Raw genomic sequence first — 14,861 nt, 5'->3', positions numbered from 1 at the left:
TAGATATTCGAAACCTGCTGCTGAATCTACTAGCATTTCTGCTACAGGCATGGGATATTCATCTTTGGGAGTGGCGAGATTTAAATCTCTAAAGTCGATGCAGACTCTTATTGTCCCATTTTTCTTTTTGACAGGCACTACATTTGCTAGCCAATCTACATACCTGGCCTGTCTAATGAAACCGCATTTCAAGAGTCTTTCGATCTCTTCTTTAATCTTTGGCAAAATTTGTGGCGCAAATATTCTGAGAATCTGCTTCACTGGTTTCTTATCTAGTCGAATTGGCAATTTTAATTCCACCACGTTTCGATCTAAACCAGGCATCTCATTGTAATCCCAAGCAAAACAATCTTTGTATTCTTTCAGAAGCTCTACAATTCGATCTTTGAATTCTTTGGGAATCTTAGCGCTCACATAAGTTGGTCTTTTGACTGAGCCGTCTCCCAAATTTACTTCTTCGAGAGGATCTTGCGCCTTCATCTTAATAGTAGAACCCATAGGATCTTCTTCGAAACCCAGAGGTTCGTCATCATATATACAATCTAGTTTTTGATCCTCGAGGAGGTCATCAGTAACATCTTCAAACGGAGTTTCAATCACCTCTTTTTGTGAAATCTCGGCCTCTTTAGCCGTTTTGTATCGAGTTTCGGCCACATAGGCCGTAATTTTATCCCAAAAATTGGGTTCAATCATGGATCAGTTTTCGACGTCCCACCCAGTTGGTGAGATTGCATACTTTGTCGATCCTGGACTGAGGTCATTAATAACCTTCTTGTATGCTGAATTTCTTGTTCTAAGTACATTTTCTTCTTCTATGGGAACTTCTTCACGATTCACCATTACGTAATCATGATCAACAAGTTCTCTTTCCCATACAAGACCATCTGGATGTAGTTTCATAGTACACACTTCATCTTCAGAAACTATATATTTAGGACCCAAAGAAAGGACTGGAGAAATGTTTGCAAGTTGTTTATCGAACTTCTTGGTGATGGTATTAACCTCAGCCAAAAAATAACTTTGATCGGCTTCGACATTTTCCACCAGACCATCTTCTCTCCAGATAGCAATCCTTTGATGTACGGTAGAAGGTACTGCCCTCACACCATGGATCCATTCCCTTCCTAACAACACATTAAAGTTAGCCTTAGAGGGAACTATCATGAATGTTGTTGTTCTTTTCACACTTCCAACTATCAAATCTACTTCGACAGCCCCAAGGGAGTTGACAGTTGTTCCTTCATAATTGGTGAGAACTATGTTATGTGGTTTCAAATCAAAATCAACAAGTCCAATTTTTCCTAAGAAAGATTGGGGTATCAAATTGACAGTGGCACCTCCATCCACCAACCCTTTATTCACGCCCACGCCGTCCGTTTATCTTGGCTTGGATAAATAAAGGTTTAAGGTGATGCATCATCGAAATATCAGGCCTCTCGAATACTGCATGTTGATCTTCGACACAGCCATTGTTCATCACATAATAACATAATGGCTTATGAATAGCCATTTCATCGGTGAAATCACTTTCCACTTTGTTTACTTCAGAAGGTACATCGTACTCAACTGGCAGTACTGACACAACATTGCATACTATGTCAAGACTTGGGTCAGATTCAGAGAAATTCGAAGTCATTTCCTCATCCTCCTTTGGAAGGTCTTTCTTCAAAGTTGATAAAGGGGGAAATATTCTTTCAGTGGCTGATCTTTTGACCATTTCAAAAACAGTCTCCTGTTTTCCTCCCTTTTTCTCAACATTGGTGATGTCTTTCAACACATTTGCCTTCTTCTGGCATTGATACCTCCGCCATTGTGTTTTTGTCATGGGATTCTTACCCTTATAATTGTTGTGGTAAGCATACTTGCTGGAATTCGATGTCTCCTGCTGATGAGATGTTGTGGCCACTCTTTTCACCCATTTTGTTGGTGGGGAGGAGTAACCAAATTTTTTGCCCCCAGAGAAGACCCAAGTATCTGTTGGAGCCTTCGAAGAAGGATTGAAAGTCCTCCTGTAACCTTGGCCTGGATTTTTCTCTGAAGGTTTCATCTTATAAGGGACACCGCGCTTGTTGAAACCAAACTTTGGACGGTTATCAACCCATCTGTCTTTACGCTTGACTTGAGGTTGAAATCCCTCAACGGATTTTGCGGCCTCTTTATCGAAAAACGCGCTACATCTTGGACAAAGCATGGCATGTGCATTGGAGATCTTTCATCTATTGAGAAAATCTATCAAAACTTCCTCAGCTTTAGGGTATGCCACTTTCATTTTTTCAGTAAGTTGGTCTTCAGTGACCATTGCATTCTTTGATTGATGGTCTTCAGTAACCATCTCTTCGCCAGTTTTTAAATTTTCATTCGAAACTGGGGCCAAGGAGGGAGATTCAGTATCAAATTTCTCTAAGATATCTACCATGTTTATGGTAATCACATCAGCATACATTGAATCAGCCTTCTTCAGAGGATCTGCATCTATCTGCATCGGCTGTTTGATCTTATCTCCAAATTTCAGCCTTCCTTCATCGAGAGCTTTTTGCACAGAGTCCCTGAAACGAGTACAACGAGATAAGTTATGGCCTAAGAACCCATGAAATTTACAAAATCCCCGCTTCTTTCTTTGTTCTAAAGGAGGAAGTTTCATATTTTTTGGCACCAAAATTATGCCATCTGCATCTAAGAGATCAAAAATCTCTTCACATTTAGAAACATCAAAAGTATATGTTTTAGACGGGTATTTATCGTTTTTAGGTTCTTCAGGATTTTTTCCATTCGATGGCCTTAACAATTTGCATGTATAAGGCGGCCCATTTTTTAGTTCTGCCAGGTTAATCTCATTTTCTTCGATAGTATCGGATACCCAATCGAATTCAGGGTCACTGTCACCTGCATCTACATAGGCGATTTTTTCCTTTTTAGGAAACTTGTTCGTCCAGGCTTTTTCAGCCTTAAGCCTTTCAACTTGTCGAACTTGGTCTGCTAATTGTGCCATATCTCTAAGATACAGAGTGTCCAATTTCTTTCGAACAGAATAATCGAGGCCACCGGCAGCCATTTCGACCAATTCATGTTCTGGCACTGAAGTAAAACATCTTGCCTTGAGAAGGCGGAATCTATTTAAGTAATCATCAATTGATTCATGCGTCATTCGACGAACGCTGGCCAATTCATTCAAACTGATTTTAGATTGGCCCATATAAAATTGTTCATGAAAGGCCTTTTCTAACTGATTCCAACTAAAAATGGAATGAGGAGGCAATGTGGTGAACCAAGTGAACGATTTTTCATCAAAGAACTTGGAAAATATTTTAATTTCAAGTTTTCATTGTTTGCCATTTCGCCAGCCTCCATAAGATATCGAGCAATATGTTCGACTGTTGACTCATTAGTTTCCCCCGCAAACTTAGTGAATTTGGGGACTTTCCAGTTTCTTGGTAAATCAGTCTCTAAAACATACTCCGATAAAGCCGACACAAAATTTGGCCTATGTAAACCCATATTAAAACCATTTTGGGCTAACAAAGCCTCGACAACATTCGCTATGTTATTATGGCCCTCATAATTGTTTCGACGGGCTTGCATGACCACTTGGTCTGCATTTTGATGCCTGTTCACCAATATTGGTGCCCTTTCAGGCTCTTCCAGAATTTGCGCCTGTGCCTCTGGCGGTTGAAATTGATTTTCAGGCACTTGGGCATTTTGACTAACTGCTGGGGGTTCTATTGACCCACCATTTAAATTTCGATTTAACGGTGTGCTTTGTGCAGCAGGGGCACCGAAAAAATCAGCAATGCGCTCCATTTGAGCGGACAACGCTTGATAACTATTATTAGTGTCTCGAATTAAAGAATTAATCACTGCACCCATCTGTTGTGTTACCAAATTGGCCATATCGTGGTTGGTCTCATCCATTTGTTGCCTTAATGCCATCATGGATGCATTGGTTAAAGTTTGTTGGGGTGTTGCAATCGGGATGCTCACCCCAGGAGTGAACAATTGGGACAATGACACATTTAGACTTTCTGAGAACGAAGACGGGTTCGTGTGTAGGCCTTGCATTAAAGATGTTGGCATGCCGTATGGCATGTTTCGACGGCTTGTACCAAGATTAAATGCTGGAACGGCCTGTGTAATTTGGCTAGGGACAGTTGGTCCCGTCGGAATGGCCTGAGTGATTGGAGCAGACGTCGTGACCGCAGGAATGGCCTGAGATGTCGACATGGCCATCGTCGATTCGACAGTCTCTTATGTTGTCGCCATGGTACTACTCGGAATTGCTTGTGTACCACCAGATGATGAGGGAGGGTTGGTTGTTGTTCCTGGTGCGGCATTTGATGCCGCCGCGTTTGGACTAGAAAGAGGACGTACCATTTCAGGAAGTTGTTTTCTACTCCTTAAGAGCATGCACAACACAAACCAACAATATAATTCAAAACAAATTTCACTATGAAATTATTGACAAAAGCATAAAAAGGTCCCACTGGGCGTGCCAATTTGTTTACGCTGATTTTTGGTAAACAACCGCTGGTTTAAACGTTGTTACTTGCAAGATAAACCAGTAAATCTTAGGAGCATATTTGTGCTTTTTGTGTAATTTCAAGAAATGTAATGTGCATAAAGAGTTAAATAAAACAAAGAAAATAAAAGCAATCGAACTCAACCCAGTTGAATTCAATCGAAGTTTGTTAAGTAAAAAACAAAGAAATTGTTCAACATGAACAAGTAAAATGCGAAAACATTGACAAAGAACTTAAATTGCATTGATTGAATGTAAATTGGTACACAGATTCATACATTGCAACTTGTAACTCGTTTCTCGCTTCCATACGGATAATTTGAGTGTAAGTTTTGTATGATTGAATTGCGACCTCTTTTCCATCAAAAAAACTACTATTTATACAAATAGAAATAACTACCTAAATTTGAATTCAAACTTATAACTATAGAAAACTAACAAGTCTTATCCATTAAATTTGAATTTCGAACGCGCCTTAGAGATATCCTTATCCAAAAACTGTCTTCTCGATAGGTTTTGTCCGTTGAACCGGAACACGTGCTCCCAGCAAGCCCAACTTCGATGAAAAACCTTTGAGTTAACTTTCTATTTCTTCGATGATAAGGTCAACTCTCCTTGACTGCATTTAATGATAGCCTTTAAAATTTACAGGCTAACACCCTGTTGCCAAAAAAAATTCCAAATCTGACCCCTTTTCACATTTAAATACAGATCTAACCCCCTTTCAGGTATTTTTTTTGTTTGGTTTGTCGTTTTCCTCATTACCGCAGTTTCAAATTGCGGTAATGAGCTTCCTTTCTGACACACGACTGGTTGGTACAGGGTGCAGCAAGTTTGACTTATTTTTTTTTTTTTTTACTTTTTTTATTCATTTCCGCAGTTTGGAATTGGAGTAATGAATTTTAATTATTTGTTCGTTTTTCCTCTTTTTGGGTCAATGTATGTTTATTAAAATTAAATGCAAATAATAATAAATAAAAAAATATTAATGATAATTGTAATAAATATTTATTTATTTATTAATTTAAAAAGGTCGACCCAATAGTACTCGCATTAGGTCGAAGAAAGGACACCGACGCCGAGACTGTTTGGGTTGTGTCGGCATCCCGGTCATATTAGGAGAAATTGTTCGACCATTAACTATCGGTAGTTAATATCGTTATGTATTATGTGTTCAACCAATCAAACGTGAAATGTTTTTAAATTAATCGTCATGTAAAAAAATTAAGTAGTTTTGTCGTTTTAATGTCTATTTTTACTATGCAAAAGAAGTAGAAATGTATGCAAAAATGATTGTGAATTTGGATGAATAGTATGATATTTTTATAGTGTCAAAAGGAGGAAAAACGAAAAAAATAATTAAAATTCATTACTGCAATTCCAAACTGCGGTAATGAATAAAAAAATAGTCAAAAAAATAGTCAAACCTGCCATGTGTCAGAAAGGAGGTTCATTACCGCGATTTGAAACTGCGGTAATGAGGAAAACGGCAAACCAAACAAAAAAAAAATACCTGAAAGAGGATCAGATCTGTATTTAAATGTGAAAGGGGTCAAATTTGGAATTTTTTTGGCAACAGGGTCGGATAAAAAAAAATTCAAGTTTGTTTATGTGGGTTGGTGGACGCGACAACAAGAGAGTGTTAAGATGTTGACATAATGCTTTTACAATGATGACACGCATGAATGAGTCAGAAAACAAGTAGTGGCTATGAGAACCTGATTTTCTTCATCACTTTTTGAAGAGCAATAATATATTTTCCACTAACAATGTCGGGTTTTGAAAGAAAATTTTGATAGGCTTGTTTATTCCGTGTAACTAAGACAAAGAAAAGGTGAAGAAGGTGTGACAAATTCCTTGTACATACTTCTTCATTTCATTATGGGCAGACCTAATAGGATCTTCTTCAATAGTTGTCTCAATTTTTATGGCTGAAACTAGCCGTTTTCTGTGGATATATGTGAGGTCATTCCATTGAAAAAATTAATCATGTTGAGGTGAATATTGTGGTCAACTCTCTCATCACAATAATTGCTTTCTCCTTAATGAAATATAAGAAAAAATAATAATAGTTAAAATATTGATGTATGCGGATTACATTTTAGATCATGTACATAAACTTTTAAACTAACTTTTTTTTTGTTTATATTTCATTTCAAAGTAATTTTAAATATCTTGAGAACTAATTATATATTATAGTAGACCATTTTTAGTTACAAATTTACCCTTAACAACATATGCTACTTGTTTTTAAATTCAAATTTAAAAACATATAAATAAAATATTGAAAGTGAAAATGAAATAAATTTAGATAACAATAAGTTATAAAATAGAACTAAATTTAGACTAAAAAACAATAACAATTAAGTAAAAACTAAAAAAAAAAAAATTTACAAAAAAAAGTAAGAACTAAATTTATAAAGTCTACATTTTACAATGATAAAAAAACATATTTAACTTTTTATACAGAGAATGTTGCTTTCCATCTTTTATAATTTTTATCAAAAAGATCATAGGTTCCATGTTTTAAAGAATTCACACTAAATTGCATCACCAATTAAATGTATCTTAATAACATGCCACCTCCATAGTTCATTTTAATTTATGTTCCATGATATATTAATCTATATGTACGTGCGAGAAGAAATTTAAAACATAAACAGTGGAAAAGAAGAATAAGAAATTTAATGGAGGAGAATACTATTCCAAAGAAATAATAGTACATGTAAAACAGTTTTTTTTTTTAATGATAATAGTTGTATACCAAGCTAACTGTGGGACACATCTACAATACACTATCAAATAAAAAATGGGAATGCTACAATGGGGAAAAATAAATTCCTTTTTTCATCCCTTTTTCTAAATTTCCTTAATATTTACTTTCTTATCTCAGATATTTTTCTTCCTTAATATCAAGCTAGGTACTTAAAAGCCTTAAATAGTTTAAGCCTGACGTTATCTCCAAATATATTCTTCATCAACAAAACACCTGAAGATAAAGCAAATACGGTCAGAAATCCATATCTGCTATTAATAAAATGAGAGGATAAAGTATCTTATTCCTCTATGCTTTCATGAAGTGTGCAATTTATATTGAAGAACCCCATTCATGGAAAGACTGGATTATTTTGTTAACAATACATGGCAATATACTGGATTCATTTTAATATTAATTACTTGTGTGTAATTGTTTGTTCTCTTTATTAAATAATAATAATTGTCCTCACAAGTTTTGCTCAGTTGGTAGAGACAATACATAAAAAAAAAATTGTAATTGTGTGTTCCTGAAAACATGACCTTCTTTTCACACACAAAAAAAAAAAAAGAAATGATATTTGTACAAATTTTGTACATTATATTTTTACCCCCTCTTTCTTTTTCTCTCACTCTCTATTGTTTTTGACCAATAAGAAGAGAGAAAAAAAAATTGTCACAAAGTTTATCACCGAATGGTTGTTCAAATATCATTACTAAAAAATAGTGACACAAATGGAGCGAGATTGTCACAAACTTTATTAGTTTTTTTTTTAAGGAAAATATTTTAGTTTCTAATCACCGTGTTTAGGAAAGGACCAATTTTTCCAAAATATGAAATCACTCACGCAAATGGAGCGAAATTGTGCATTACATGTATGAGTTGGCGAGATACTTTTTCCTATTATGTTAACAGAAGTATCTTTAGTGCAAATGATGTGATGAAAACATAGCGTTGGATGGTGTATTGGTACAGATACACATATCTCGTTGATGGATCATCCTTGGTTAGCAATAAGAGAGAGTATCTCGCCAACTCAGATAGGTAATGCACCAGCTCACTCCATTTGTGTGAGTGAACTGATTGATCAAGCTACCAAGACGTGGAAACGTTCCCTTGCCTCTCATCTATTTGATCCACATACTACAAATTTGATCTTGAATGCTCCTCTTTTTCCCCAAGTTACTAATGATATGTTGGTGTGGAAGGGTGAAAAGAACATACGGTATTATGTTAGTATTGTTATCTAATTTGTGCAGAATCCATTCGAGATATTACTCATTTACGCAAGCCAAGAAGTTGGAATTCTATATGGAAAATCAAAGCACCAGCAAAGGTGAAAAAACTTCAATTTGGAGAGTATGTCGTGATTGTTTTCCTACCCGTATTCATCTTCTTGGTAAATGTGTTACATGCCCTTCTGAGTCTGTTATATGCAGTGACAATATAGAATATACTTTACGCGCTATTTTTACTTGTCTCTGATCTATACAGGTATGACGCACAACGAACCTCTGAATTGATGTAGAGCTAGCCGTGATGTATTTTGATACCCCGACAACAATTGTTTTTACATTATTACAATGATTTCAAGAACCAGAAATTGCTTTATTTGCAACCGTTCTTTGGATCTTCTACAAGCGTCAAAATATAATATTATGGTAACAAGTAGACGAAATGAATACCTAAGTTTTTGAATGTGTTGTGCATATGTTAGAAAACTTGAAGCTTGCACAAGAGTTGTGCAGAACAGTAAGAACAACAACCACATTTTTCCACCAGGATTGAGAAATATTCACAACGCACGAGGGCACTGTTTCGCCCAGGTAGATTTAAATGTAATGTTGATGCATCATTCTCATATATCGATACTCCCTCCGTCTCACAATATGTGTCTTCTTTTCTAAAAAAATTGTTCCAATTTTTTGTCTTTTTTACAATATCAATACAACATTTATTATTTTTTTCAATAACATATCATTGTTTATTGCAGTTCAATCATTTATAACTCTTCCACAAGTCGTAATTAATAAGAGTGTTTTAGTAAAGATACAAATTTTTCCATTAAAATCAACACTATTAATCATTTCCTTAATAGTCATGTCAAACTCAAATACGGCACATATTGTGAGACAAAAGGTTTCTCTATTGAAGATTTCTCTATTGATTTGAAGATTGTTGTCGATACTTTTAATGGTGACAACAATAATAATAACGAGTTTGGCAGTATTATTCACCATTGTAGATAGTTGTTTAACACATCTTTTAACAATTTTAAGGTTGAGTTTAGCCCGAAGCAAAAATAAATAGGATGGCTCATGAATCAGCAAAGACAACCCCATTAAAAAGTAGCTTTCAGTTGTTTATTGATGTACTATCTTATATTAACGCTTTATTATCAAATGAAATGAGATGAATGTTTTCCACTAACAAAAAAACCAAAATTATTAAGTACTACCTTTTTTTTTGTTTGAAAAAAAAAGTACTAATTTAAAATGATTATATTTGCAATGATAGGAAATATATTCAAGTCTCATTTTAATTTATAGCATAACATTAAAAGTTTCCTTATACATATTTTTAAAACTCTATTCTTCCTCTCTCTCTTCTCTCCTTCTCAAACCCTAGCCGTCACCCTTTTCTTCTTCTTCTTCTTCTTAGAGGGGTGATTTAGGGTCAATTTTGACCCAAAAATACCCCTCCGAATTGTTTTTCTTTCTATCCTAATTGAATAAGTGATTTCACATATTTTCTGTTTTCTTTCGTTTGTTTTTGTGATTTCGTCGTCTCTGAACGACTTTGTTTGTTTTGATTTCCCGTCTTTGTGCGGTGTGTTTTTGATTTCCCGTCTTACTGCGTTGTTGATTTGATTGAGGTTGAAAGATTAGCTTTGAGCAAGTGCAGATCCGATCAATGACAATGACAATGACTTTGGCGTCGTCAACGTTGCAGATCCGGAGACATGAGTATTCCGGAGATGAATATAGTCATATTAGTCATATTTGTAGGCATAAATACTTTACCGTTTGGATTTATAGTCATATAGTCATATTTATTTTTAGCAAATTTGGATTTGTATTGTATCGATGTACTCTATCAATTTGAATGAATGAATATCGTTTATTTTTGTCAAAAAAATAAAATTAAAAGTTTCCTTATGAAAAAAACCTAACATTAAAGTTTATTTGTTTGATTCGCAATCAAGAATTACAAGGTTCCTATGTTTTTTTCCTTAAAAAAAAAAGGTTCCTATGTTTAAAGTCGATAGCAGAGTGAGTTTTTCTATTATAAGAACAAACATCAGAGTGTTTTTTTAACGATAAATTCATGGGAGAAACAGAGAGGGTAATAGTTGGACCACCATATCGATCATATCTCATTGTTTTTACTAAAAAAGTCATCATGATTTTTGTTTTCGTTATGTTACTGTCTAGCATGTTTAAAATATGTTGCTGAAATATTGTTTGAGTAGAAAGTTTGATCAATATCTTAATGAAGCCCACTAGTGATAAGTGTAAGTTCATAATACTCTCTCCTCCGTCCAAAAAAATATAAGAGAATAATATTTTTAGATTTATTAAATAATTAATGTATATAGACTATACTAAGAACTAAATACATCATTTATTTAATAAACCTGAAAAAATATTATTCTCATATATTAGAGGGTGTAGTTCGACTTTGTAACATCAAATGCAGTGTTTAAATTCTTTCAGAGACGTTCTTAAAATAACCATTAATTTAACTTTAATTAATAATTGTATACTCATTAAAAAAAATTAATGAAATATATATCTCATCTCAATGATATATGCCCATAAAAAACATGTAACTGAACAAGTTTTATTTTTCTTTACTCCTTAGCACTTATACTGATTCTTGGCAACATCTAGATTTTCTAACTTACTTGTGACTCTTTACCATATTTTGGCTATAGAAACTTCGCCTTTTCAATTTTCAAACATAAAAAGCAAAAAAATATTGTGCCTACATGTGGTTAGGTGAAAACCAAGTAAACTTGTGTTGTGGAGCCAACTCATTCTCATGGTAGCACCATGTTTTCCCCATGTTTTCATTCTCTTGGTAGTCCAATATTTTGATATCAGGAAATTAATATTTATTTTGAAAAAGATATAAGTACTATTCTGGGCAAAAAGGATTGAATTCTAGAGAAGCACATTATGGGGCTGCATTGACGATAGATCGTTGCTAACCTTCCTAATACTGAGTTTTAAATGTAAGTGGTTAAATTTTGCATGGCTTATGAATAAGTAAAATATTGAATAATTAAGAGAGGTGATCCATATATTAATGTCCTAAAGTTTTAGATAGAGATGTAGTGTCTCCCTCTCTTGTGGTCCTAAAACATTGACCCATTAGCCTCTCGGACTCCCCAACAATTAGTATCAGAGCCTTGATACATCTTTGTTGGGGAGCAAGAGCTAGATATTGTTATATGAGGTGGGAACTAACAATTGAGGTGGATATTGTTGGGTTTCAAGTATGAGTGCCTAAGTCTCACATAGACTATGAACGAGTAATGTTTGATATATAAGAGCGGTGATCCATATACTTAATGTCTTTAGAGATAAGACGTCTCCATCTCTTGTGGTCCTTGAGCATTGGTCCGTCGTTGCTCTCAAAAGGCTATCAAAAAATCACTTCATATTCCTTTCAACAAACTCAACGGATTTTTACATGAAATCTTGAAATCCAACCTTTAAAGGGACATCTACTCAAAAGAATGGTACATGCCGAATCTAAAGTTTTTTGTGTAGGCATAAATACACAAAAGTACTCATGTATAACTTTTGTGTAGGCATAAATATGACATGAATATAGTCATATTAGTCATATTTGTAGGCATAAATACAATTTTTGTGTAATAATGATATTCAGACATTCTTAACCTTTTAACACTCATGTATAACTTCATTTTCTTTATTTTTATTACATTATCAATTTATTACATTAAGCACATCACTTCCGTTGTCTCTTTCTTTCTTAGAGTGTTGATGAGGAGATTGAGTGTTTGCAAAACATTTTCTTTTTCTTCTTCTTAAACCTTATCTCATATAAACCACTTTTGACATACAATATCACTAATGCATTTGCACTACTCACGTCTACAAGCATCTAGCTAAGCACAAAAAGGAATCTTCCTTAATACCAAAAGGGTACTTTTGTAAACAAAATTTGTCATTTTTACTATAAATTCTTGAACCCCCACTTCACTTTTTTTCACTTCCATCCATAAAGAGAGAGAAAGAGTTAGAAATTAAAACAAAGAGAGAGAAAAATGAGGTCAATCAACACTTTATCATCATCATCAACAACTCAAACCAATGAGATTAAGATATGGCAATCTCCAATTCCATATCTATTTGGAGGCTTAGCTATAATGCTAATTTTAATTTCAGTTGCATTGGTGATCCTTGTATGCTCCTACAAAAAACGTGGTTCTTCTCAATCATCATCAAATAATTCAGATGAAGAAATGAAACAGGTAATGTCCAAGAACATAGAGAAGATTAATTCTGAGCCAGAAGTACTTGTGATTATGGCTGGAGAAGATAAACCAACTTACATAGCCAAACCAATTATTATCACTACTTCTTTACCTTACTGCACTTGTGGAGCTGAATCAACTTCAACAACATCTTCATCAACCTTAACCAATGACCAAACATTAACTAATTAAGTTGTTGTAAGCAACAAAATTTTGATATAGTATAGAGAGCGCTTCCTTTATCATATTCTAGTGGTTTTGTGAGCACTTGAATATGATCACTTAAGATGAGTTTTTTTTTTCTTTCAATTTTTCTTTTTGCATGAAGTTTTGCTTTTGATAATGAAGGGATGGCGACTTACTTTGCTACTAACTATGTTTGTTTGTTTTTGTTTAATTAAGTTTGAGGATGTTGTTAATATATTTATTTAGTTATGCAAATTAATCACCATAGTAACAAATAATTAAGTTTGAGGATGTTTGTGACTTCGCTTGCTTGTTGGTTAAACTAGGATTATGAGAGCCACGTTCTTCTAAAAATCGGAAAGTCAAAAGAAAAAATAACACTTAGTTTTTTAAACTATTTATAAATTCAATCTTATATCAATGCGTAAGAAAAGATATTCGTTGCGAGATATTAGTTCTTTAAATAAATCAAAACGAACCGGCCAATTCAACCCAAAATTAGTTAACTCGATAGTTAGTTTAATACTTTTTTTTACGTATTTATCACCCGATTCGATTGTGATTGAACTAATTGACTATTACTTGAAGATCTTGCATGTTTGATCTTCAATTAAGTTTTTGAAACGTTGTTTGAGAAATTAGTCTATGGCCCTTGATCGAGATTAAATGGTTCAAAAAAATAAAAAAATAATCACTATATATAGTCTAAAGGGTCTAAGCATAGAATTGAAGTTTAAAAACAATAAATTACACAAGAACAAGAAATCTCCTGAACTAATTTTTAATATATAAACATATTCTCTTAATTTTTCTATCTTAAATCATGGTTTGGAATTACATTCTCTTGAACATAGTCCGTGAGTTTTTTAAAAAAGAGTATAAATTGGCATGTCACATAAAAACATCATTTTCTTTTTGTTTCGATTTAGCATATGATTCCATTTGTTTTGTGAGTTAAAATTTCTGAGTGTAAGGGATGACACGAAACGCATAAGTGTGTACTTCGTAAGCAAAAGCAATTATTATTTTAATGTGGGGCTTCACCAATAACCAAATACAAACATTTTTTACTGCTCTTTCACAAAAATAATCGTTATTTTCAGTCTTAACCTTTCGTTTATTTTGGTCAAGTAACATAGTGGCTAGAATTCACCTTTTTGAAGGTGAATAAGTGGGGTGTCTTGGGTTCGAACCCCAGCCCCTGCGTATAATTATGCATATCTCTGTCAACTGAGTTATGCTCAAGGGACTAACCCTTCGTTTTTTAAAAGAGACTTACCGATACAAAATCTAAATATGAAATAAATAAAGTTCGATCAATGATTGTTTTAGTTAGCATTCGAACTCTAATTTTGTTTTTCTTCAGGTTATAATCATTTAAGTTCGATCACTTGTTATAAAATGAAACATTGAAACATATATCAAGAGAGATTAAGATAAAGAAAAGGGAGAGAATCATATTTTGGTGGGTTGATGATGAAATAATCAGTGGCTAGCATTGAAGTCCTTAAACCTATCAAAATCACATAGGCAAATGGTATATTGGATAACACAGCATCTAGGCATGTGAAAGTGGAACCCTTTTGTTTTATAGCAACAATGTGGTTTTCTTTTTTCACTTTGTAGGAGCAATATTAAAGATTTGGCATTAGTCTTCAAATTGGTGCAGCGGCGAAACGCACTTGTTTTTCTTTTCTTCTCTCTTTACTTTTCCACTTTATTTGATCAATTTCAGGTTTTCTTCTTTGCTTTACAAAATGGTTTATTTAGATTTAATTCATATTAACTTTTTCTTACAAAACCAAAACAATATTCTTTTATTCAAATAGATAGATTACATCATTTAATATCTTGTAAACATAACTCAGTTGATAGATGTAAGAACATTTATATGCAGC

General features: G+C 33.8%; 1 protein-coding gene across 1 annotated transcript; it reads left to right on the top strand.

Annotated features, from left to right (window-relative positions):
* Positions 1–12,567: 12,567 nt before the first annotated feature.
* Positions 12,568–12,969, top strand: LOC146904658 (protein GLUTAMINE DUMPER 6-like). The gene has a single exon (XM_085728334.1). The coding sequence runs from the start codon at positions 12,568–12,570 to the stop codon at positions 12,967–12,969; it is 402 nt and encodes a 133-aa protein (XP_085584460.1).
* The last annotated feature ends 1,892 nt before the right edge of the window (positions 12,970–14,861 follow it).

Source organism: Medicago sativa, chromosome 7 (assembly GCF_051527215.1).
Source record: "Medicago sativa cultivar Bolivia chromosome 7, Bolivia_mono, whole genome shotgun sequence".
Classification (NCBI taxonomy): Eukaryota; Viridiplantae; Streptophyta; class Magnoliopsida; order Fabales; family Fabaceae; genus Medicago; species Medicago sativa.
Note: the sequence above shows the minus strand (reverse complement) of the source record. Positions and strands in the feature narration are given on the sequence as shown.